Below are 24,842 nucleotides of genomic sequence, written 5' to 3'. Positions count from 1 at the left end.
GGCAAACCTGGCAACCTGTCCTCTGGGTCTGACCCCACAAATCAGAAGATTCCAGATCCCCAGGAAAGAGTCCACCTCTGCCTCCCCCTCAAAGATTCCATCCCTGGGTCGGGAAGATCCCCTGGAGAAGGGCATAGCAACCCACTCCAGTATTCTTGCCTGGAGAATCCCATGGACAGAGGAGCCTGGTGGGCTACAGTCCGTGGGGTCGCAAAGAGTCGGACACGACTGAAGAGACTTGACACACAATGTCTCCCCCACCCTTCTCTCTCTCTCTCTCTCTCTCTCTCTCTCACATACGCACAAATGAAGAGCATCTTCCTTAAAGTTAAGTCTGTTGTATTTTTCTATCAGCTCAGGGAGGCAGGGGTGGGGATAGGTCAGGAATACAAGCAAGCCATGGGGACCCCTGGCGACAGCTGGGTGTTCTTCCTGAAAGAGGCAAATTGGAAAGAAAAGAAGGGGAAAGGGTGGGGATTGCGGGAGGTGATGAGAAAGGGAAGGGAGGAGAGTGGGGCAGAGAAGGCTGGGGATCTTGGGAGAAATGGATCAAGAAGAGGAAGAAGAAGAAAACTTGTAACCCCGAGATTTTCTGTATCCTGAGTCATTTGGAAGAAGAAAGAAGGGGGTGCAGGGTGGGGAGACTGAGGCCCAGGGGTATCACCCTTCACAGGAGGTGCCCTCAGAGGGTTCAGTTTCCAGCCAGCTCCCCACCTCTCCCCCGCCCCGGGCAAAACTCACCTTCCAGAAGGTTCTGAGAGGGTGAGTGGCGGTCACTGGACACTCTCTCCCACAGGGCCTGTGCCCTGATTAGGAGAACTGCAGGTTTTGTTCCCTGGTAACAGGATTCTGCAGCCAGCAGGGGACCAAGGAGGGATTCTAGGCAGGGAGGCCCTCCTGCCTGATCCTGAACTCTCTGAGGCAAACTCCTGCCAAGAAGGGCTCCCATGGAGGGACAAGGGACATACCAGGCATCTGTGACCAGCCAGCGGCAGAGACCTGCATGGTATTTGTCCCTCTATTCAAGACATAGCAGTGGAACTAGCAGCCAAGAGACCTGGGCTAGTCCACGTACTAGCTGTGTGAAGCTAAACTATCATGTACCTCTCTGCCTTCTGTTTCTGGTCGATACACTGGAGATGCTAGTCTTGGTCTTGTCACTACCCAGCCTTGCAGGATTTTCGTGAGGCTGAAATAGACATTGTTAGTCATGTCCGACTTTTTGAGACCCCATGGACAGTAGCCCGCCAGGCTCCTCTGTCCTTGGGATTCTCCAGGCAAGAGTACTGGAGTGGGTTGCCATTTTCTTCTCCAGGGGATCTTCCCAACCCAGGGATCAAACCTCGGTCTCCTGCACTGCAAGCAGATTCTCTAGCGTTTGAGCCACCAGGGAAGCCCATAGACAAACAAGCCCAAAGGAACTGGTTTGTAAACAGAGCCGTGCTGCTGAGGTGATAAGGAATCATGTCTGTGCACGAGTGTGCCCAGGGTGCCTGATTGTGCCCAGGTCAGGATGTGAGTCTGTGGTTCTGCCAAGGCAGAGTGAGATGCAGGCAGAATGAAATGCTGCTGGCTGGCAGTCAGGAGGAACTTGGGATCTGAATCTGTCCTTGACTAGCTGTGTGATCCTGGGCTAGTCCCTGCCCTCTCTGGTCCCAGGATCCTCTCCCCGTACAATGACAGTCTTGAGCTTCGTGCTGCAGACACCCAGCCTCACCCTCCAGGCCAGGCTGGGCTGGTCCCTCGTGCTGCCCGGGATCTGAGCCAGTGGTGAGGGAGAGAGTCGAGAGAGAAGAAGTCATCAGAGAAGGGTTAGGGTTGGAGTAGAAAATGGGGACGAGGAGGAGAGCATCTGGAGGAGCAGACCCAAGGCCCCCTCGACCAGGAGGGAGGGAGGCGGCCACAGGCCCCGGCTACATTCATCTGGTCCCCAGGCCCAGGGGCCGATAGGAGATGTGGCAGGGGTGGGGTTGGGGGGGCGGCGGAGCATGGTGGGGAGGTTGCAGGTGAGAAACCCCTCCTGGTCAGGGCCTTAGGTGAGACTATAGGTCTTCTGGAGCCGGCTGGAGGGACGAAGAATAAGAGGAACAAGTCTGTGCCTCCCAGCCCTTTGCTTTCCAGGCCCTCTGTGGTTCCCAGAGCCTGCTTTTCTCTTCCAGCGCAGGGCTGGCTTCCAGCCATACCCCGGGCCCCCTGCCCCTCACCTGGTCCTCCATCCCCCTGCCTGCTTCCCACCTCCTGGGCCATCCCCACCTGCTTCTCTCCTCTGCACCACCTCCCTCTAGCCTTTGTCTCCTTCCCTCCCCTCCCGCTCCTCCACCCTCCCCTCCCTCTCCGCTCCCCCCTCCCAGTTCCTTACTGGGGGCACTGGCAGGTCTTCTTCTCACTAAGGAGCCTCTTGATTTGAGACATCCGTTCTGCCCGGCGCTGTCCAGGGAGAAGGAGGCGAGTCGTGAGGGCCCTGGGCCTCTGAAAGGGAGCTGCCCCTTAGGCGGGAGGCGCAGGGCGGAAGGGAAAGCTGGGAGGGGAGAGGCCAGGGCTGTGGCCGAGGAGGCCATCTGTCCCAGAATTGACTCTGCGCCTTCCCTTCTCTCCCTCCTCATGGGATCTGGGACGGGGCCCAGCCAGCAGTGAGGGAGGGAGCGGTGGGCAGAGGGAACCAGAGGAGAAGCAGGTCACAGACACTGGACAGCCTCGTGGCCGGACCAGCCTCAGGGTCTTGAGCGTCCCATGGGGGCGTGAGGACGTCGGGGAGGGCTCACTCACCCTGCGGTGCCAGCATTTAACACAGAAGGCGCAGCAAACAGTGAAAAGCACTAGACCTGCGATTCCCCCCAACACCATGGGCAGGAGCTTTGGCCAGGCGTGGGTGAACTCTGAAGGCAAGACTGACAGACAGAGAGAGGCGTGCTCAGCTCCCTGCCCATCGTCAGGGCAAGGGCACACAAGGGGGCCCAGGACAGAGGGTCTCACTGCCCAGCCACACTTGGGTCTGGTCCTTGCGCTGAGAGAGCCAGGCAAGATACATGGGCCCCTTAGGGGCCACCAGAACTGGAAGGGAAAGGCTGGGGAAGGATTTTTTGTTGTTGTTTTTTTTTACCATTTTATTTTTTGGTGTTTAAAAATAAAATTTAAAAAAGACATTGTTGTGACAGTTTCAGGTGAACAGCAAGGAACTCAGCTATAGATATATGTGTATCCATTCTATCCCAAGGCTCCCTTGGGGAAGGGGTTTTAAGGTTACACACCACTCTGCTTTCTGAGGAGCTAGACCAACAGTCCCCACCCTTGCTATGCACACGAATGTCTGTATGTTCGGGTGTGCATGTATGTCTGGGTCTGAAGAGGAGCCAGGGAGGGGGGTTCTTGGTCAGGTGAGCCCCACTCCTGGGTGGTAGACCTTAGGGAAGTGGGAACTTGTAGGGCTACAGGAGCCCAGGGCCACACCCGACTTCACCTCATCATCCCCGTGTCCTAGGCACCTCACCTACCACCCTACCCATCTCAGAGCAACTGGGAGGCTGGGTGGTCTCCACCAGCCCTGGGAGGGTCCCCCAGCTGAGGAGACAGGGGCTCGGGGTTAGACCATGGAACATGGGCCCTGACTCACCCTCGATCTTGGCTTCCAACAGGACTTTGCCATTGTCACTCAGCAGACACTGCCACATCCCAGCCTGGGGCTCCGGCTGTGTCACCAACTTCGGCTGATTTGAGCCCTTCATACTCTGATTCCCCATCTTCAAGTTCAGGGTCAGCTTTGGCGGGCTGGGCCCCAGCACCTCACAGGTCAGACTGTTTGGGGACTTAGTCACTGCAGAGGGACAAAAGCCTGAGACAGGGACCCTGGACCTCCAGGAATTCCGTAGAACAATGACGATGATGCTTTACATCAGCACCACTCTGCTAGCCTCTCAGAGCACATTCTCATACAGTTAAAATGGAGGAAGCACAGCTTCTGAGGTCCAACAGTCTTAGATTTGAACCCTAGCCCTGCTGCTTACAATCTGTGAGTCCCTGAACAAGTTACTTACCAACCTGAAGTGTTAGTCACTCAGTGGTGACCGACTTTTTGTGACCCATGGACTGTATCCCACTAGGCTCCTCTGTCCATGGGATTCTCCAGGCAAGAATACTGGAGTGGGTTGCCATTCCCTTCTCCAGCAGATCTTCCCCACCCAAGACTGAACCCAGGTCTCCTGCATTGAATGCAGATTCTTTACACCTGGGCCACCAGGGAGAGCCCCACACAATTGTTAAATGGAAAGATACACGTAGAGCTCTTGAATGGGGCCTGACTTGTATGAAACACCCAATCTAAGCCATTATTGTTGGTGATGTTGTTATGGTAATTAAGGAGATAAGGAGGGGAAGAACTCAATATGACACCTGACATTGTCACCATCACTGTCATATTCTTATCCTCCTTAGGACAAAAATGACCCACAGAGGGGAGGGGCTTAGTTGGGATCTGAGAGGGTCCCGGCAGAGGTAGAACTAGAGCCTAGTTCTCAGTGAGGCCCTCGGGAATTCTAGTGGAGCTCACCCTAGGCCAGCTCTAGGATGTCAGGGAGGGACAGAGGATTCCAGTTCAGTTCAGTTCAGTCGCTCAGTCGTGTCCGACTCTTTGCGACCCCATGAATCGCAGCACACCAGGCCTCCTTGTCCATCACCAACTCCCGGAGTTCACTCAGACTCACGTCCATCGAGTCAGTGATGCCATCCAGCCATCTCATCCTCTGTCGTCCCCTTCTCCTCCTGCCCCCAATCCCTCCCAGCATCAGAGTCTTTTCCAATGAGTCAACTCTTCGCGTGAGGTGGCCAAAGTACTGGAGTTTCAGCTTTAGCATCACTCCTTCCAAAGAAATCCCAGAGCTGATCTCCTTCAGAATGGACTGGTTGGGTCTCCTTGCAGTCCAAGGGACTCTCAAGAGTCTTCTCCAACACCACAGTTCAAAAGCATCAATTCTTCCGTGCTCAGCTTTCGTCACAGTCCAACTCTCACATCCACACATGACCACTGGAAAAACCATAGCCTTGACTAGACGAACCTTTGTTGGCAAAGTAATGTCTCTGCTTTTGAATATGCTATCTAGGTTGGTCATAACTTTTCTTCCAAGGAGTAAGTGTCTTTTAATTTCATGGCTGCAGTCACCATCTGCTGTGATTTTGGAGCCCCAAAAAATAAAGTCTAACACTGTTTCCACTGTTTCCCCATCTATTTCCCATGAAGTGGTGGAACCAGATGCCATGATCTTAGTTTTCTGAATGTTGAATTTTAAGCCAACTTTTTCACTCTCCTCTTTCACCTTCATCAAGAGGTTTTTTAGTTCCTCTTCACTTTCTGCCATAAGGGTGGTGTCATCTGCATATCTGAGGTTATGGGTATTTCTCCCAGCAATCTTGATTCCAGCTTGTGCTTCATGCAGCCCAGCATTTCTCATGATGTACTCTGCATATAAGTTAAATAAGCAGGGTAACAATATACAGCCTTGACGTACTCCTTTTCCTATTTGGAACCAGTCTGTTGTTCCATGTCCAGATCAAACTGTTGCTTCCTGACCTGCATACAGATTTCTCAGGAGGCAGGTCAGGTGGTCTGGTATGCCCATCTCTTTCAGAATTTTCCACAGTTTATTGTGATCCACACAGTCAAAGGCTTTGGCATAGTCAATAAAGCAGAAATAGATGTTTTTCTGGAACTTTCTTGCTTTTTCGATGAGGATTCCAACGTCAGTTCAGAACCAACCCCCAAGGACTTACCCCCAGGGACTTCAGAGTCTGCCTCCCAATGCAAGGGACTCAGGTTGGATCCCTGGTCAAGGAACTAAGATCCCACATGCGGCAGGGCAACTAAACCCTTCGAGCTGCAACGACTGACCTGCAATGCTCTAGAGCCCATGCTCCACAAGAGAAGTCCTTGTGCCTCGATTAGAGAAACCCTCCTTGCCACAATGAACCCAGCACACCCACATTCTTTTTTAAAAATTCCCCAAACCAGAGGGCCCTTGATGGACTCCACCAGGCATCCAGGGCCTAGGCACTCTCTTGGAGGGTCTGTCGTGACTTGGAGGGACCCTGAGCCAGGTCCCTTGGCCCTTGACCCCACCCTCGCCATCTCAGCCTAGCTCCTCACCTTTCATCACCACGAGGTTCACTTTCTGCTGCAACTTCCCCTTGGTGAGATCCAGGGTCAGGGTTCCAGAACCTGCGTGCTGAGGCAAAGTCCGTGGCAGAGTGAGATGCAGTGGTAGCTTCTCCCCAACAAGGAGCTTGAGGTCCTTGTGAATCTTGTTCACCTTCACCTCTCTGTTCTTCACGGTGAAGGTGACCCAGGATTGGGAGGAAGAATCCCCGTTCGCCAGCTGCCAAGTCAGCTCCCCGCTCAGATTTTCATACTCGAAGGTGAGTGGGAAGGAAAACTCCGCCTGCTCCCCCTCCTTCACATAGACTGTTTCGGGGGCCTTCTGGAAGGCTGGAGGGGGAGGGAGAGAACCTGGGTCCATACAGGGCGAGGCAGGCGCAGGAAAGGGGGCCAGGTGAGTCCAAATACTTGGGCTGCCACTCGAGCCCTTCAATTTCCTTCTACATCTCCTCTCCTCTCTCTGCTCTGCACCTCCACTCTCTGCCACAGCAGCACCCCCTCCCTGGAGAAGCCCTCCTAGAACAGCCCAGCCACAGGGGTCCTCTCCCTCCTCAGGATCCCGGAGCACAGAGGGCATCTGGCCTGTACCACGTGGGTACAACATTCATCACCCTTCTCAAGGTAAGCGCAGACACTGGCTGACTATGTGCCAGGCGCTGTTCCAAGGGCACTTCATACGTTACTTGTCCTCATGACTGGACAAGGTAGGTTAGATCATCCCCATTTTGCAGATGCAGAGTCCAAGGCACAGAGAGTTCCAGTGACCTGCCCAGGGCCACACAGTCAAGTCAGAGCCAGGATTTCAGACAGAGCCCATGAACTTCATCACCGTGCTACCCTCCTGTGTGTCACAAGAGTCACCCAGAGGACAGGGTCTGGGGTAGCACCTGCCCTCTGGGCTTTTTTTTTTTTTTCCTTCCCAGTGCCTACTCAGGACTCTGAACCTGCAACATCGAGTTTCATCAGGGCTGCCTTGTTGCTGTGAGCATCTCTGAGTTAGTGGACTTGCAACTTGGTGGGAGGGGGAAGCTGAGGCAACCAAGAAGACAGATGCCCTTGACAGCCCTCCTCTGGGGCTTCTTCCTGGGTCTCTGGGGTCCCTGACATCCTTACACCCCCGTCCCTTCTTTCTTCCATGTCCACTCCCCCAAGGATAGCTTGTGAAGAAGAGAGGGCCAGCGTGTCTCTTAGGGCAGACTTCTGCTCCAGGGGATCCTGGCTTCAGCCTCCCCTTCCCCCTAAACCAGACCCCCCGGAGCAGAGCAGTGATGGCAGAGGAAGGTCTGGCAGGCAGGGGGTGCCTGCGGGGAAGGGGGAGCCCCTCTTACCCAGCACCACGATGGGTATTTTGATCTCCAGTGTCTGCTGGCTCTGGGAGATAGTGCACGTCCAGGTACCACTGTCCTGCAGCCCCACCTGGGCCAGTGACAGGCTCTTGACGTCTCTCGTATTATTATTCCCTGGACCCTTCCATCGCACGGAAGGGTTGCTCCCAGAGGGACTCTCCAAAGTCAAGGTCAGGCTCTGTCCCAGCAGCACGTGGGTGTCTGAGCTGGCAGTCACTGTGAGGGGAGCAGGTGAACTGTGTCACAAACACACACACACACCATCTCCCCAAGAAGAAGAGAAGAAGCTAGGAAGCCTAGGGTATCGGTCTGTCGTCCATTTATTGTTTCAGTTGCTAAGTTGTGTCTGACTCTTTGGGACTCCATGGACTGTAGCCCGCCAAGCTTCTCTGTCCATGGATTTCCCAGGCAAGAACACTGGAGTGGGTTGCCATTTCCTTCTCCAGGGGATCTTCCCGATCCAGGGATCAAACCTGCGTCTCCTGCATTGACAAGCGGATTCTTTACCACTGAGCCATCTGAGAATCTGCAGTTACTCTTGTTCCAACATCTCCCTTCTGTCCACCTCCAGCCCAAGGCAGGGTTTCCTCTCCCCTCCCGCTCTCCTCTCTTCCTTGTCTCTCTCTCTCCTCCCTCTGTCTCCTGCCTTTCCGCCCCTGCACCTCCCGCTCACCCCCAGGTCTCTGTCTCTGCTTGCCTGACCCAAGGCCTGAGGAGGCACTGAGGAGACACAGCGGCCTATCTGATCTGTCTTCAGACTGTGGCAATGCCAGCAGCTCAGGCCCTGGTTTGGGTGCAGGGATGTGAGTCAAGGAGGAAGGGAAATTGGCTGGAGGTCCCAGGCTGCCCCACTCACGTCTGAACACCTGCAGTTCCACCTCGAGCGTCTTCTTGTCCACTTCACAGGTATAAGTCCCCGAGTCAGTTACTTGGAGATTCTTGATGATCAGAGGAAAGGATCCTTGGTCCCACAGGTTTTTTTTGGATTCCACTCGATGGCTCAGTTCAGTGGTACCTGGGAGCAGATCCCGTATGGAGGAGGTTGGGGTACCCTGGAGACAGTGCATCCCTGGCAAGGGTGGTACCCACGACTCTTCTGATCTGAGTTGCTGATGTCCAATAGAATCTGCCCTGGTCCTAATCTGAGAACCCCAGACTGGTGAGGAGGTCCAAACACATTCCTTTACCTGGCCAGGACAGCATCTCACTAACCCCAAATAAAATCGTAACCTCCCTTAGAGAGCACCAGCCTCTACATGTGTGCACGCTAAGTCACTTCAGTCATGTTTAACTCTGTGACTCCATGGACTGTAGCCCACCAGGCTCTTCTGTCCATGGGATTCTCCAGGCAAGAATACTGGAGTGGGTTGCCATGCCCTCCTCCCAGAGATCTTTCCTACCCAGGGATCTAACCCATGTCTCCTGAGTCTCCTGCATTGGCAGGTGGATTCTTTACCACTGAGCCACCTGGGAAGCTCCACCAGCTCCTACAGGCCAACACTTTACACACATCATCTCAGGTAACAGTCACAAGTCTGAGAAATAGGTACCATTTTGCTTATCTTGCAGATAAGGAAACAGAGGTTTAGAGAAATTGAGTAGTTGTCCAAACTCTTGCTTACACATTATTGGCAGGAACATAAACCAGTGCAATTTCTTTGGAAAATAATTTGTTTTGTTCTTATTTTTTAAATTTTTATTGAAGTATAGTTGATTTAAAAATGCTATGGTAATTTCTGCTGTACAGCAAAGTGATTCAGTTATACGTATACATATAGCCACTCTTTTTAAAAATTCTTTTTCCATACAGGTCATTACAGAGTATTGGGTAGAGTTCCCTGTGCTATGCAGTAGGTCCTTCTTAGTTATCTGTTTTATATATAGTAGTGTGTATATGTCAATCCCAATCTCCCAATTTATCCATTCCCCTGGAAGGTAATTTATAATACTCCCAGAATTACGAATGCACATACAGAACGAAATGTCCACCATGAAAGAAGAGGTTAAATAAGTAGACTTCACCCTTTCAGTGGAATGCTATAAAAGAAGAATGAGGAGGCTGTTTATATTCTGAGATGGAATAATATCTAAAAAACACCGTTAACTGAATAAAGCAAGATATTTTCAAGGCTACCACTGTTTGAAAAGGAGGGGGAAAGTTATTTATCATCTATCTACCTATATTTCTATCTGTCTATCTATCTATCTTATAAACGAACAAATATTTGTAGAGGTGAACACAAGGAAATGGTCGCCTTTGTTGTCACTGGGGAGAGGAAGTGAACCCTATGAGACAGGTGTGAGACAGCTTTTCCGTTTATGCCTTTTGCTACTGATTGAATTTTAACTCCAGTAAGTGCTGGAGCTAGGATTAAAATTTAGTGTGTTGCATGACTTCCCCAGTGGTCCAGTGGCTAAGACTCTGAGCTCCCAATGCAGGAAGTTCAATCCCTGGTCAGGGAACAAATCCAACATGCCACAGTTAAGACCTGGCACAGACAAATAAATAAAAATGAATATTTAAAAAAAAACTTCACCTGCATCCCATGTTCGCTCAGCAGATAACTCCCAGCCCTAACCTCTCGCCTTCCTCCTGGGCCCACGTTTCCAATGGCCCAAGGAATGACTTCATCTGGATGTTCTGCCATCACCCTAAAACTCAGCTGGTTACAAATGAAATCTAACACCCTTTCCCTAAAATAACTTGTCCTCCTTGCTTCCCTGTTAAAAGCTCTTCTGGGTCTCATCAAGACCCCCTTGTCCAGACTGTTCTATACTTTGTAAAAGCGATTCTACTTTGTGAAAGTTCTAAGAGTGTGAGAGAGTCTGGGATCAATTCTTGGAGGAGACCAGTACAGAACAAAGCCTTAAAAGAAGGGTAGGCAGGGGACTTCCCTGGTGATCTGGTGGCTAAGACTCCACACTCCTAGTGCTGGGGCCTGGGTTAGATCCCTGGTTGGGGGACTAGGTCCCACATGACACAGCTAAGAGTTCACATGCCTCAACTAAAGATCCTGCCTCAACTAAAGTAAGATTCTGCCTGCCTCAACTCAAGATCCCGCAGGCCAAAGACTGAAGATCCTGCATGCTGCAACTAAGACCTGGTACAGCCAAATAAATAAATGTTTTTCTTTAAAAAAAAAAAAGAAGTAAGCTAGAGGAAAGTGTTGCAGCAAGAATGTCTAGGAAGGGGGTAAAGTTCCAGGAAAGTCATACAGGCAGCCACCTCCAAGCAGTCAGGACAATATCTGGGTGTGAGGTGTCCGGCTGAGGAGCTGCGCGAACCCATACTGAGGGAATGAACGTCTGGCAGAGGCTCTTCCAGGCTTAGCCTAGTGGAATAGGGAGTGGCTGGCACTGTGTTGGGAGTCAGCGCTGCAGTAGGAGGAAGAGAAGCAAAGTAGGAGAGACCAGTAGCAAAGGGAATTGCCAGGAAGCTCCCACTGTAACCCAGGGGAGGGGTAGGTGGCCTTGGCTAATGAGATGTTCCCATGAGAACAAAGAAGGTGAAACGGAAGAACACTTCCACAGGAAGGAACGGCCCTAGGCAGGGACCGAGGGGAAATCAGGGATTGAAGTAGGGCAAAAAAATCGACTCTGGGTCAGAAATTGGGAGCAGTCAGGACAGTGATCCTGCTGTTGTCAGAGATCAGGAAGTTGGGAAGGGAAGCCATTCTGGAAGAAGTTCAGATCTTAGGAACAGAACAAAAACATCAACACAAAAGAGGTGAGAATTTTTAGAAAGGAGCACAGTGTTTCAAGCTCACAGGCGATCATAGAAATGCAAATTAAAACAATGATGATATGTTTTTCAACTATCAAAATTAGCAAAAAATAAAAGAGAGAAGGTTTTAAATATTAGTATTCGGTGCCAGCAAGGGCTCCAGTGAGAGAGAGACACACACAGTGACATTATTATCTAGACTTACTGTAAATGGATAGAACCTTTCTGGAAGCAATCTGGCTATATACACCAACTTTTTTTTTTTTAAAGCTCATATCCTTAATTTCATTTCTAGAACTTTATCCTTAATAAGTTTAAAATTCAAGCCAAAATGTAGGTACAAAAATAATAATTACAGCGTTCTTAATAGGGTGCAAGATTAGATGAAAAGATAATGGCTGCATATTAGAGCATACTAACTTGATGAACTATTAGGTGAGCACTAAAAATGACATTTATAAATAATTTTCAATAAAATGGAAAACATTCATAATATACATTTTTAAAGTTGTGTTAAGATCATCTTTACTTTTTCAGTTAGTTATTTGAACTACAAAAATTATACAGACTCACAGACTCAACATTTCTCTCTTTCCTTGCCCACCCTCAATACTACTGCAAACAACTTACTGTGGATTTCTTCATGCTTTTTTCTGTTTGTGTAGCTATATATTTACACACATTGAATTTTCCTTTTTTTTTTAGTATCTATTTTTATTTAATATTAATTTGGCTACACTGGGTCTTAGTTGCCACATGGGGGATCTAGTTCCCTGACCAGAGATCAAACCCAGGGCCCTTGCATTGGGAACACTGAGTCTTAGCCACTGGACCATCAGGGAAGCCCCCACATTGAATTTTTAAATTAAAATGGGACTCTATTATTGATACATACATAGCTTACTTTCCACTTAACAAAATGTGCTTGACATCCTTCTAAGTGTGTGTGTGTGTGGAGCTTCTTCATTCTGTTTGTTTTGTTTTGACATTATGAAAGCTAATCATTTTACTCTGATGATTCTTTAAACGTTTTCTTCTGAGAAAATCATGCAACCATAAGAAATAGCGCAGAAATATCTGGAATACCCTTGACCCAGCTCACCCCAAAAGTAACAGCTTGCAAAACTATAAAGCACAGTATCGCTGCCAGAATATTGGCATTGACACAATTCAAGATGCAGAACATTTCTAGCACTATAAAGATGTTACCCTTTTCTAGCCAAATCCTCTTCCCTCCCAGACCCCTTCGCCCTGACTCCTGGCAAACACTAATCTGTTCTCCATTTCTATAATTTGTCATTCTGAGAATGTTATATAAATGAAATTATATAGTATGTTACTCTGTGGCATTGGCATTTTTTTTTCCCCATACAGCATAATCCTCTGGAGAGTCATCTAGGTTGTGGTCCGAAACTATAGTTCATTCTTTTTACTGCTGAAAAATAATCCATAGTATGCATACAACCATTCACCCATTAAAGGACATCTAGGTTATTTCTCGGAGAAGGCAATGGCACCCCACTCCAGTACTCTTGCCTGGAAAATCCCGTGGATGGAGGAGCCTGGTGGGCTACAGTCCATGGGGTTGCTAAGAGTCGGACACGACTGAGCGACTTCACTTTCACTTTTCACTTTCATGCATTGGAGAAGGAAATGGCAACCCACTCCAATGTTCTTGCCTGGAGAATCCCAGGGACAGAGGAGCCTGTTGGGCTGCCATCTATGGGGTTGCACAGAGTCGGACACGACTGATGCGACTTAGCAGCAGTAGCAGCAGCAGGTTATTTCTAGTTGTTGGCTACTACTAATAAAGCTGCTGTCAACAATTTTACACAGATTTCTGTGTGATCATAAGTCTTTATTTCTCTAAGGGGTAAATGTCTAGGAGTACAATTGCTAGGTTGTTGCAAGTTTAGCTTTCTAAAGAAATTTCCAGGGCTTCCCTGGTAGCTCAGTGGGAAAGAATCTGCCTGCCAATGCAAGAGACACAGGTCTGATCCCTGGTCCAGGAAGATCCCACATTCCATGGAGCAACTAAGCTTGTGTGCCACCACTACTGAGCCTGTGCTCTAGAGCCCAGGAATCGCAACAACTGAAGTCCCCAAGGCCTAGCACCCTTGCTACCCAACAGGAGAGGCCACCACCGTGAGAAGCCTACGCACTGCAGCTAGAGAGCAGCCCCCACTCCCTGAAACTGAAGAAAAGCCTGAGCAGGAATGAAGACCCAGCACAGTCAAAAATAAGTAAATACATTTTTTTAAAATTGCTGAACTGTTCTCTAGAGCAGCTGTACCATTTTATACTCCCACCAGCAATGTAAGAGTAACTGGTGTCTGCATCCTCACCAGCACTGGATGTTACTTTTTTTTTTTTTTTTAATTTTGGCCATTCTGATACGCGTGTGGTGATATCTCCTTGTGATTTTAATTGGCATTTCCCTGATGACTAATGATGATGAACACATTTTCATGTGTTTGTTTGCCATCTCTACGTCCTCTTTGGTGAAATATCTCTTCGTGTCTCTTGCTTATTTTCTAATTGGATTGTTTGGGTTTTTTGGTATTGAATTTTGAGAGTTGTGTTCATATTCTAGATACTAGTCTTTGTTGGATATGCTTCTTAATCTTTCAATTTATTAATATCTCTTAATGACTTAGTTGCTCAGTTGTGTCCAATCCTTTGCAACCCCATAGACTGTAACCCGCCAGGCTCCTCTGTTCATGGGATTCTCTAGGCAAGAATACTGGAGTGGGTTGGCATTTCTTACTTCAGGGGGTCTTCCCAACCCAGGAATCGAACCCAAGTCTCCTGCAAGTCTCCTGCATTAGCAGGTGGATTCTTTACCACTAGCGCCACCTAGGAAGCACAAATAAATAAACTAAACTTGAGCCACTGATTGTTTTGTATTAATAGTACAAAAGAAGCAATAAATATTGCATGCCTCCTAATGCGATGAAATGATAATATAAAACACCATCTATAAAATGCTCTTGTCAAAAGATTAAACGTGTGCACCTCAGTGTCCATAGCAGCACTGTTTGCAATGACCAACACATGGAAGCAACCTAAATGTCCATCAACAGAGGAATGGATAAAGAAGGTATATATAATGGAATACTACTCAGCCATGAAAAAGAATGAAATAATGCTATTTGCAGCGACATGGATGGACCTAGAGATTGTCATACTAAGTAAGTCAGAAAGAGAGAGACAACTATCATATATCACATATATGTGAAATCTAAAATATGATACAAATAAACCTATTTACAAAACAGAAACAGATTCACAGACAAAGAAAACAAATTTATGGTTGCCAAAGGGGGAGGAATAGTGTATAGATATAACTGAATCACTTTGCTATACACCAGCAACTAACACAACACCGCAATTGAAGCTATACTTCAATTTTAAAAAAAGATGGGGCTATAATGCTTTGTAATATGGAGTACAGTTATTAAATAAGTCACTGAGAGAAAAAAATGAACGTAAACTTGATCATGTCTCTAGATCTAATCACCATTTCTAGGAGATTTAAGGGACAGAGGAACATGTTAAATGCTACCACAATGTAAAACTTATAGGGCAATTGCCTGGTTTCTTCAAATATCAGTTGCAATAGGGGGCAGAAAAAGGAAAGTAAATGTATAAATTCAAAGAGATTCAAGGGCCATATCAAGCAAATACCATGCATGAATTTTTATTTGAATTTTGATTCAAACAGACCAGATGTAAAAATAATATTATAAGGCATTTGGGAAAATTTGAACACTGGATAATTTTGGTCATAAAAGAATTAATTTTAAAGCATTGATGATGATATTATAGATGTGTTTTTAAATCAAAATATAGTTGATTTACAATGTTTCAGGTGTACAGCAAAGTGATTCAGTTATATGAACAAACATTGGTCATGAATTGATCATTGTTAAAGCTGAGAGAGATACACAGGGGTTCATTATATACTTATTCAACTTCTATATACATTTGAATTAAGAGAAAATGTTAAAAAAATAAGCAGTGAAATGCAAACAATAATAAATCAAATAAACTTATAAAGAATAAATACATTTCACACTGGTGGCATTTTTCTACTTTTGACTCTGTGACTTTCTCCCACTCAATAATGTACTGAATATTAGAAGCCATACCCAGAAGAAAGAAGAGTTACTTAAACAGGAGCATGAGGGTAAAATTTACGTGAAAAAATAAGATTGCAAAATAATGTTCCTAAGAAGTTTTGAAATCTTAATTCTTTCCACTTTGAAAGCTAGAAAAAGACTTCCCTGGCGGCGCAGTGGATAAGAATCTGCCTGCCAGTGCGGGGGACATGGGCTCAATTCCTGGTGGGGAAAGATCCCACATGCCGAGAAGCTACTAAGCCCATGTGCCACAACCACTGAGCCTGAGCTCTGGAGCCCACATGCCTCAACTAATGAAGCCCTTGCCTAGAGACTGTGCTCCACAACAGGAGAAGCCTGTGGAATGAGAAGCCCACACACATAAACTAGAGAGTAGCCCCCCGCTCGCCACAACTAGAGAAAAGCCCATGCAGCAATGAAGACCCAGGACAGCCAAAAATAAATACATTATTTTTTTAAAAAGCTAGGGGAAAACATTCTGTTGCTCTTAATGGAAGTAAACAAAGTATCATCATTGGTCTGTAACAACAATATTCATGAAATCATGGGTTTCATATGGTAGCTATTTTTCAAATATCCATTAAAATAAGGTCATCAATATTAAAATAATGAAACTATAATAGACCACCAGAAGCCATTCCCCAGCCCACCAATAGCTGGCAGAGGGTGGTTCTGGACTTGGGGAGTCCCTGAGACTCTGGCTGATGGCAGAACCCTCCAGAACCCCAGAGTTGACTAGGAGCTAGGCCCTGCCATGGGGGTGTTCATTCCCCAGGGCTCTCTTCTGTAAACAGGGAGCAGAACCCACCTACCTTTGTAAAAGAAGAGGCCACGCTTCCCCAGAATATTGGACTGGGAAGAATCTTTCCAGCTGAAGACCATGTTCTTCTTCTGGGAAGCCTGGCAGGGCAGCTCTGCCTTGTCTCCTGCCTTACCCAGCACCACTGTTTTTCCCTGAGTGCCAGCCGGGAGCATCGCTAGGTGGAAAAACAGGGGGGTCAGGCCTTGAGGCTGTGGTTGCCCCATCCCCCACCTGGCATTCCCCAACCAGCCCCTCCTCCCAAGCCACCTGCACCCGGACCCCAAGTCTGAGCACTCACCCAGTTGCAGCACCAAGAACAGGTGCCTAAGAGAGGTCCCCGGGCCCATTGTGGCTTTGCTGAGGCAGACAAGGACCTGAGCCTTCCCCCGAAGAAAGGGCAGGGCCTGGGGGAGACACCAGTCAGCAGTTAGCAGGCGTTCATCAGGCTGGGTCCCCTTCATGACCCAGACAGCCAGGCGGGAACCTAGACGTGCAGGCCCCTGAACAAGATACCCACAGGTTACATGCCACGCATGCTGTGCCTGGGCCAGGGGTGGGTTCTTTGCCAGGGGGAATCAGAAAAGGATTCTCAAAAGACTTCCCTCATGGTCCAATGGTTAAAAATCCACCTGCCAAGGCAAGGGACGTGGGTTCAATCCCTGGTCCAGGAAGATTCCACATGCCATGGAGCAGCTAAGCCCTTGCGCCACAATTATTGAGCCTGGGAGCTGCAACCACTGAGCCCACATGCTACAGCAACTGAAGCCCACGTGTCCTACAGCCTGTGCCCCACAAAGGAAGCCACCAGAATGAGAAGCCCTCACACCGCAGCTAGAGAGTAGCCCCCACTCGGTGCAACTAGAGAAAGTCTGTGCCCAACAACGAAGACCCAGCACAGCCAAAAATTAATTACTCAATCAATGAATTACAAAATAAAATGAGTGAATGGCCTTTGGTGTGAATTAAAGTTTTTAAAAAAGAAGAAAAGAATTATCAGAGAAGGTGGCAAATTGGTAGGAACTGGGGCTAGGGAGTCAGGCCAGGTCATGAAGGTCCCGGAACGCCGTGACCCTGGGCGCTCGAGGGAGCTTTACTTAGAGAAGGACAGGAGTAGACTTATAGGATGGATCCCTCCAGCTGCTGAGCAGAAGAGGACCTGGAGGAGGTCAAGCATGGGAGGCAGGATTGTAAGAATCCTGGTGGGAAAAGATGAGGCCTGAACTCAGAGAGACAGACTTAAGGGAGGAGTTCTGAAAGAAAACCCCCAGGACCTGCAGTCTGATTCAGCATGAGGGATGCGGTCAAGGAAAGGGCAGAGGGTGATTCCCTAGAAGGCCTCTGAGTGGGACAAGCAAAAAGGTGATACTCTGGAGTTTCTGTGGGCTTGGAAGACAGACAGGCCCGTGGGAGAAGGGGTCGCAGAAGGGCTCTGCACGGACCTGGAGGAATGGGCGGCACTGGGTTGGAGCAGTGACTCCCCATGTGTGATCACCCAAGAACTTGTGAGACAGGCAACCTCTGGGGCCCACCCTAGACCTCTGGGATCAGGAGCTGGGGTTGGGTGCGGCTGTCTGTGTTCACAGCCCTCTGGGGGACTGGTGCACGCTCAAGTCTGACAACCCTGAGACAGCTGGAAAAGAAAGGGGAGGGCACCCACCACAGTCTGCGGAATCGGGGGTGATGGGGTGGGGTGTGTGGCTGTGGAGCGAAGTCTTGGGGAGTGGAGCCTGATCTCGCATCTTGCTGGGCAGGCCGGAGAGTTAGGGCTGGGCTCGGCAGGGCGCTGGGAGCCGCTGCTCGTTTTGGAGCAGAGATGTGACAAGGTCTTTGAGAGCTTTAGGAAGCTCCATCAGATGGTAAGGGGACCAGATGACACGGAGGAAGTAGAGCCAAAAGGAAGGCCACCAGACAGTGCCTCACAGGCAGGCGGGACCAGGCTCAAGTGTCTTTGAGGCGGTGGTGGAAGGTTGGACTAGAAGTCTGGGAGACTAGCAGAGGCAAACTATTACATACAGGATGGATAAACAAGGTCCCACTGTATAGCACAGGGAACTATATTCAATATCCTGCAATAAATCATAATGGAAAAGAATATGAAAAATAGTATAGTATATATAACTGAATCACTTTGCTGTACACCAGGAACTAACACAACATTGTAAATCAACTGTACTTGAATTTTTTTTTTTAAAGTGTCTGAATTTGGCCTCAGATTGAGGGCGGGCCTCAGAGCAGTGACAGCCTTGGGGGCTGTCAGCACACACCTGGCACGCAGCTTGTGTATCCAGACCTACTTTTCTCCCCCCACCCCAACCCCCAGCCTGGTCTTTCTCTCTGCTGGGGACCACCTTTCAGTGAGCTGTCTGCTCTGAACTCCCAGAGTCTCCAACTCTGACCCCTTTATGTGCACATCCCACCTTCTACCATAGTTTCAGTTCCCGCCCTTCCTCCACCAACAGTCAATCTTAAGGGAAATCAACCCTGAATATTCATTGGAAGGCCTGATGTTGAAGCTGAAGCTCCAATACTTTGGCCACCTGATGCAAACAGCCAACGCATTGGAAAAGACCCTGATGCTGGGAAAAATTGAGGGCAGGAGAAGAAGAAGGTGTCAGAGGATAAGACAGCTGGATGGTATCACCGATCCAATGGACATGAACTTGGGCAAACTCCAGGAGATGGTGAGGGACAGGGAAACCTGGAGTGCTGCAGTCCAAGGGGTTGCAAAGAGTTGGACACAACTGGGCAACTGAATAATAACAACTCTCCTCCACCAACTTGATCTCTAGGCTGGAAATGATGGTCCAGCCAGCAAGGCCACCGCTGGCCCCATCTGGAGCACAGAGAAGGGTCTTGGGATGTATTTGGTTAACTTAAACCAAATTGAATTGAACAGAGAGGGGAAATCACCGATTACTTTTTTCTGGACTCCACATGGTAATTCTGTTACTAAAAAGTGTCTGTACACACCCAAACCTGGCCTGGATGAAGCCAAGTCATCACCATCCACACAGCCTACTCTTGTGCCAGTCCTCTCAAGTATTCTCTTTTCTTTTAAAATTATTTTTAATTGGAGGATAATAGCTTTACAATGTTGTGTTGGTTTCTGCCATACATCAACATGAATCAGCCATAGGTATACATATGCCCCCTCCCTCTTGAACCTCCCACCCACTTCCTCCACCTTCTTTTTTTTATTTTTTGAATTTTTTGGCCACATCACGAAGCATGTAGGACCTTAGTTCCCAATCAAGGATCAAACCTGCGCCCCCTGCATTAGAAGCACAGAGTCTTAATCACTTGACCAGCAAGGGAAGCCCACACCCCCAACCCCCAGGCATTCTCCATGCTCTCTGCCCTGCTCTCCACACGAAGGCTGACCACTGCACACCTTATACACTGTGTCACTCAGGCTCCCTCGCCCTTCAGCTCCTGGTTGGGGTTGGCCAATGAGAAGCACCCACAAGAGATGAGCAGGCCGGGGAGAGAGGAGAGGTTAGCGTGTTTTATCCTTGTTCTCTCCTGGCTCAGGGCATATTTTCTGGCATCAGCTGTATTCCCTCCCTTGCCCTTTTCTTCCCATGGTGACAACAACTCCTGCCAGGTGGCCCCCTAATAGCAATTCAAGCCCTAACTGGGTTCCAGTTAGGAACCGCTCTTTCTGGGGTGGTCTTGAACCGTCTGAGATGGATTCTGTTTTCTGTTGTCCACTGATCCATGATAAGGAGGCAGCACTTGAATGCGTGCTAAGGGCTTGACCCTCCTAGTGAGGTTTGGGCAGGGGAAGCCTTCTCTTCAAGAGGTGTTGAGGCACCAGATGCCAAAGCAGCAGGCAGAGTCCTGAAGCGGAAAGGGCCAACTTGATGTTGCTTCATCTGCCTGAAAGAGGAACTACTCAGGGCCTAACGCCTGGTAGGAACTTGCTCGAATTTTTTTAAAACAAGGTAAATAGGAAGACAAGTGGTCAAGAGGGAGGTTTTGGGGGCTTCCCTGGTGGTCCAGTGGTTAAAATCTGCCTTGCAATGCAAAGGACACGGTTTGGCCCCTGGTCCGGAAAGATTGCACGCGCCGCGGAGCAACTAAGCCTGTGCGCAACAACTTCTGAGCCTACGTCTACAGCCCAAGCTTTGCAGTAAGAGAAGCCTCCGCAGTAAGAAACCCACGCACCGCAACTAGAGTAGTCCCCGCTCATCCCAGTTAGAGAAAGCCTGCATGTGGCAACAAAGACCCACCACAGCCAAAAAATAAATAAATAAATCTTTAAAAAAAAAAAAAAAGAAGGAGGAGGAGGTTTCCAGGAAAGGAAGAGGGAGGCTAGGTCACGGGTGAAGTTGTTTACCAGTTGGCCTGGGACCACAAGGCACACAGCAGGAGGCTGGGGTGAGAGAGTAGGGTGGAGCACTCTTACATCTGAAAGTAGGTCCCACTGTCCGCCCATTCTAGACTTACCGTGTCCTGGGTGAGCGGAGAGTGAGGGAGTCTCCATGTGAGATGCCCTTCCCTGAGGTTCAGAGTCAGCTTTGACGCCTGAGCAAGACTAGGGACATTCTTGTCCCTCCCCAGGTGTGGTCAATTTTTCCTCCCCACTCCGTGATCCTGGCCTCAGTGCAAGGCCCACTTCCCACCCCCCAGTTCCCTGTGTTGCCCCAACCCACCACCCCAGGGCTCAACTTGGTCGGTGGAGGAGGTTCTGGGTTTCCAGCCGCTGTTTGCTTTGATGCCTGGGGCTTCCGCTGCCGCCCCAGAGAGCTGGCCTTTGATCCCCACATCCTCAGCCTCCCCAGAAGCGCTCTGCCCCGGTACAGTAGCATCCTGTACAGTGTACACCGCAGGCTCCTGAGGCTGGCGGGAGGGCCCACTGGTCCCCGAGGCCTTGACTCCTCTCTCTCTCCCTGTTTCTCTGCTCGCATCTGTGCTTCCCCTCACCTCTGCCTTCAGCTCCCTGTGTCTGTCTCTCCTCCTCTGCTAGGAGGCAGTTCTAGCTCTCCTGGCTTGCCTGCGGGGCCCCTTGCTTCTTCTCCCTCAGAATCCCTTCTCTCTCCAGCAGCCACTAAGCTCCACTCCCTCCTGGCCTGGAAACCAGCATCCTGGCCTCTGGGTGGAGGGTTGCAGTCTCCACAAGCTTCTGTGTGAAGAGAACCTGCAGACTACAGCCTGGGGCCCAGGATAGATGCCCGGGAGATGGCTGTGGGGTGGACAAAGGAAAAAGGACAGATTCCTTGGAGGAACACACAGAAGTCCCAAGGGAGGATGACGGGAGGATGGGAGGGAAAGAGAAAGGCGGGGAGGGACCCAGATTAGCTCATTAAAGCAGCAGCTACATTTACACAATCCTCACACACAAGGCCCAGGGTAGCACAAACGAGGTAGGGCAGAGGGAAAGAAGGAGATTCTGAGACACAAGACACAGGCCTGGAGCAGAGCACTGAGAGGCAAGGAGAAGCCAAGAAGGCAACGCACTGCTCGCCCTCGGGGCCCCAGCGCCCCCTACCCCGGGCAGGGCGGAGAAGCGAGGCTCGAGGCTGGGGGGAAGAGGGCACAGCCCCACCGCAATGACAGTCTGTGGTCCCGCAGGCACTTTTATCTCCTCCGCACGGCCCCCATCAGCCCCCTCCAGCCCGCCGCGGATGTGCCCCCTACTGCATGCGCCCCTCTGCTGCGCTCCAGCTTTGTGCGAATGTAACTTCCTAGAGACATGGTCCCTCGAAGGGACCCTTGTGGTTCGGTGGCTGCAAACCTCCACCATCCTCTCCTTTGCCTCCACCGCCCACAGGGAGGGAAACGGAGCGCCCCCTCTCCTTCCACGATCCCGGAGAGGTGCAGAGTCGACCTCAGCCAAGGAGCCCACAAACCCCAGCCCCTTGCCTGGCCCCTCCGCACACCCACCCTCATCAAAGGCATTTCACTCAACCAAGACTCACTGAAGCTCTGAAGCGGCCAGGCCCTTGTTTACCCAACTCCTTGATGCCATGCCAGGGCCAGGATCAGGGTCCAAGGGCGATGGGGCTTCTGCCCAGAACCGGTTGATGGGAGGGAGTCTTATCTGAGGTGGACCTGTTCTGCCTGAGGCCCCCACACTGAAGGAGGGAGACATCCCACGGTCCTCTGGGAACCCCTTCTTCTGAGGTGAGGAGGGCGGCCATTTTGTTCCAGCCCAGACTCTACACAGCGCAAGAAATTGTCAAACACGCAGTGCACGGACCTCCCCGGCATCAGGCTCTACCCTCAGCCCTGCACCCCGAAAAGCCCACCCCGAAAGGGCAGGACATTCAGGAAGAGCTGTCCCACCCAGAGCGCAGTGTTTTTGAGTGAGTGACAGTGGGGCCTTTCTATTCTGAGGGATCTGACTGTAGGGAGGAGGCCCCCATCCGCACATACACAGAATTCGGCCAGGATGGGAGGACAGTGGACACCCTGGGGAACAGGGCTGGAGGCCAAGGAGGCCTCAGGAGAGGGGGAGGACTGAGGATGTAGAGGTGGGAGGCTGGGGTCCTTCCGAGCGTTCTGCTTGAGAGGTGTCACCTCCTGTGTGTCCCCACACACACCCCACCAAGCCCAGGGAGGGTCTGCAAGTCCTTCTCTAACCACCCCCTGCCACCAGCCTCCTTTTCTAGAGCAGCTGAGACCCTAACACTGATTTCTTAGAACCAATTTTTCTAATGATGTAGTGGCCTAAAAATACGTCTCTCTCCCTTTTACCACATGTCACACCCAGGAGCTTGGCTTTACCCCTTTCTCAGAATTTTAGCTTTCAGTCATCTCATTAATCATTTTTAAGCTGAAGTGGAAGTGTCTTTAGATATACTGTTCAAAAATACTAAAAAGGCACGAAAAGCAAACAAAAGTGTAGGAACAGGAACATAACCTGAGTCGAAGGAGGCTACATCAGTCATATGGCTTATGAAATGCTGCAAATATGATTTCTGGTGTGAGTTTTGGTGAGTAAGTCATTGGGAAAATTAATTTGAGGGGAGAAATGTCTCTAGACCAGGTTCTACTTCTCTTTCTCTTGCTTTTATATTGTCATCTCTTTTCCTTTCTTTTTCCTAGACCTCCTCCCTCTTTAATATTTGTGGGTTGTTTCTATGTCTCTCTCATTTCTTCTTTCCTCTTTTTCCCCCCTCTTTTCCCCTCTCCCTGTCTTTATCTCCTCTACTCCCCATGACCAGTGGCCTTTTTCAGCCCGGGGCCCCCAAACGCCCATTTCTTCTCTGATCTCCAAGTCCGAGTCAACACCCTTCCGCCCCGGGAGCTGAGCTGTGTGCAGTGGGGCTGTGAAGAGAAGCATGGCAGAATCCCTTGGCTTCTGCAAGCTCACATTTCCAGGGGGAGAGTGTGGCTCGGGAAATGCCGGAGAAGGTGGCCAGAGCTCTGGGCAGGACCTGTGACGCCAACACATCTCTTGCCTCGCTCCCCTCCCATCCCCAACCCTCAGAAAGGAACGAAGCCTGATCTGTGCCTCTTACCTCCCAGCCTGGGTCCCTCTTCCCTTCTGCTTCTAGCGCAGGTGTGTCTCTGTGAGGGTTGGGAGCAGAAGCCCACTGGGGAGGGCGCCTGTTACTTCTGCAGACAGAGATACGCTTAGAAGGAGAGACAGGAAGCCTGGTAGCGAGTCTCCTCCACTCCCCAGGCCTGGGCCAGCCTCCAACGTCACCACCTAGGACTGGGGTCCCCACCCCCTGCCTTTTGGGGAAGATGTCAGAATGAAAATGGCAAAGTCAAGGGAAAAAATTCCGCAGAACCCGGCCAGAGCCCAGAATGTGGTCCCACTTCTCGGTGGATGGCAAGAAAAAGCGTCAATGTGCTTTTGGTGGCTAGTAAGAAAAACATTGATGGACCAGTGATATTACAGTCTGGCCAGGGCTTCAGGGAAACAAGAAGTGGGAGGCACATGGAGGGACCACAATAACTGCTGTGGTCAGCCACATACAGCATCGAACTCCAGGGCCAGAGGATATCTGTTCAGCAGGTGCTTCCAGGGCTCCCTCACCAAAGGCATCATAGTTGGGCCTGCGTGGCAGAAAGGGCCAGGGCTAAGAAGGGGCACCTGAGACAATCAGAGTGACCATGGACCGGGCTTCTTTCCTGTGAGCCTTCATTTCTGGCCAGTCCGAAAATGTTTCTCTCTGGTTCAGATCTCTCAAGAGCACCAGATGGGGGTCTCTCCGTTTGGATGTTCAGCAGACATAGCAAACTCAAACCCAACAAATAGCTTCCCAAAACAAACCCATCACCTCCACGCTACTACCCTCCAAACCTACTCCTTGTTCAACTTCCCCACTCAGCGAGGGACCCACCATCCACTCAGCTGCTCAAACCCAAGGAATTGGGTGGAATCTCTTTTTAAATATTTATTTATTTGGCTGCATCAGGTCTTAGTTGGGGTATGCAGGATCTTTCATTATGGTCCTCGGGCTCAGTAGTTGTAGCCTGAGGGCCTAGTTTCCTTATGGCCTGTGGTATCCTAGTTCCCCAACCAGGGATCAAACCCGCTGCCCCTGCATGGCAAGGCAGATTCTTAACCACAGGACCACAGGAAAGCCCTGCCCCCTCTCTCTTTTTTTAATTTGATTTTTTGTTTGTTTGGTTGGTTGAGTTTTTGTGTTGTTGTTCTTGTATTTTTTTACCATACCACATGACATTGGTGTTCAGTCGCTAAGTCATGTCCAACTCTGCGACCTCATGG

The 24,842-nt window shown here is 49.8% G+C and overlaps 1 protein-coding gene across 2 annotated transcripts; it reads right to left on the bottom strand.

Moving 5' to 3' along the window:
- Positions 1–322: 322 nt before the first annotated feature.
- Positions 323–23,748, bottom strand: CD4 (CD4 molecule). Of its 2 annotated transcripts, none has more exons than XM_005907480.3 (10): positions 23,623–23,748; positions 16,455–16,560; positions 16,167–16,331; positions 8,345–8,503; positions 7,471–7,704; positions 6,134–6,472; positions 3,611–3,811; positions 2,767–2,888; positions 2,360–2,427; positions 323–2,063 (listed from the first exon to the last, which is right to left on the bottom strand). In XM_005907480.3, the coding sequence occupies exons 2-10, from the start codon at positions 16,501–16,503 to the stop codon at positions 2,033–2,035; spliced, it is 1,368 nt and encodes a 455-aa protein (XP_005907542.2). In that variant the 5' UTR covers positions 16,504–16,560; positions 23,623–23,748; the 3' UTR covers positions 323–2,032. The 2 variants fall into 2 exon arrangements, with proteins under 2 accessions (XP_005907542.2, XP_070227923.1); XM_070371822.1 differs by lacking the exon at positions 23,623–23,748 and adding an exon at positions 20,606–20,723.
- Between the last annotated feature and the right edge of the window lie 1,094 nt (positions 23,749–24,842).

This window comes from Bos mutus, chromosome 5 (genome assembly GCF_027580195.1).
Source record: "Bos mutus isolate GX-2022 chromosome 5, NWIPB_WYAK_1.1, whole genome shotgun sequence".
Lineage (NCBI taxonomy): Eukaryota > Metazoa > Chordata > Mammalia > Artiodactyla > Bovidae > Bos > Bos mutus.
Note: the sequence above shows the minus strand (reverse complement) of the source record. Positions and strands in the feature narration are given on the sequence as shown.

What these genes read in the sequence shown, in the direction of transcription:
- CD4 (XM_005907480.3), bottom strand. Translation starts at nt 16,503, where the DNA reads ATGGGCCCGGGGACCTCTCTTAGGCACCTGTTCTTGGTGCTGCAACTG. An exon ending in TGGCCTCTTCTTTTACAAAG is followed by an intron (nt 8,504 to 16,166) that starts GTAGGTGGGTTC and finishes ATCTGCTCCCAG; the next exon opens with GTACCACTGAACTGAGCCAT. An exon ending in AAGACCTGCCAGTGCCCCCA is followed by an intron (nt 2,064 to 2,359) that starts GTAAGGAACTGG and finishes TCGTCCCTCCAG; the next exon opens with CCGGCTCCAGAAGACCTATA.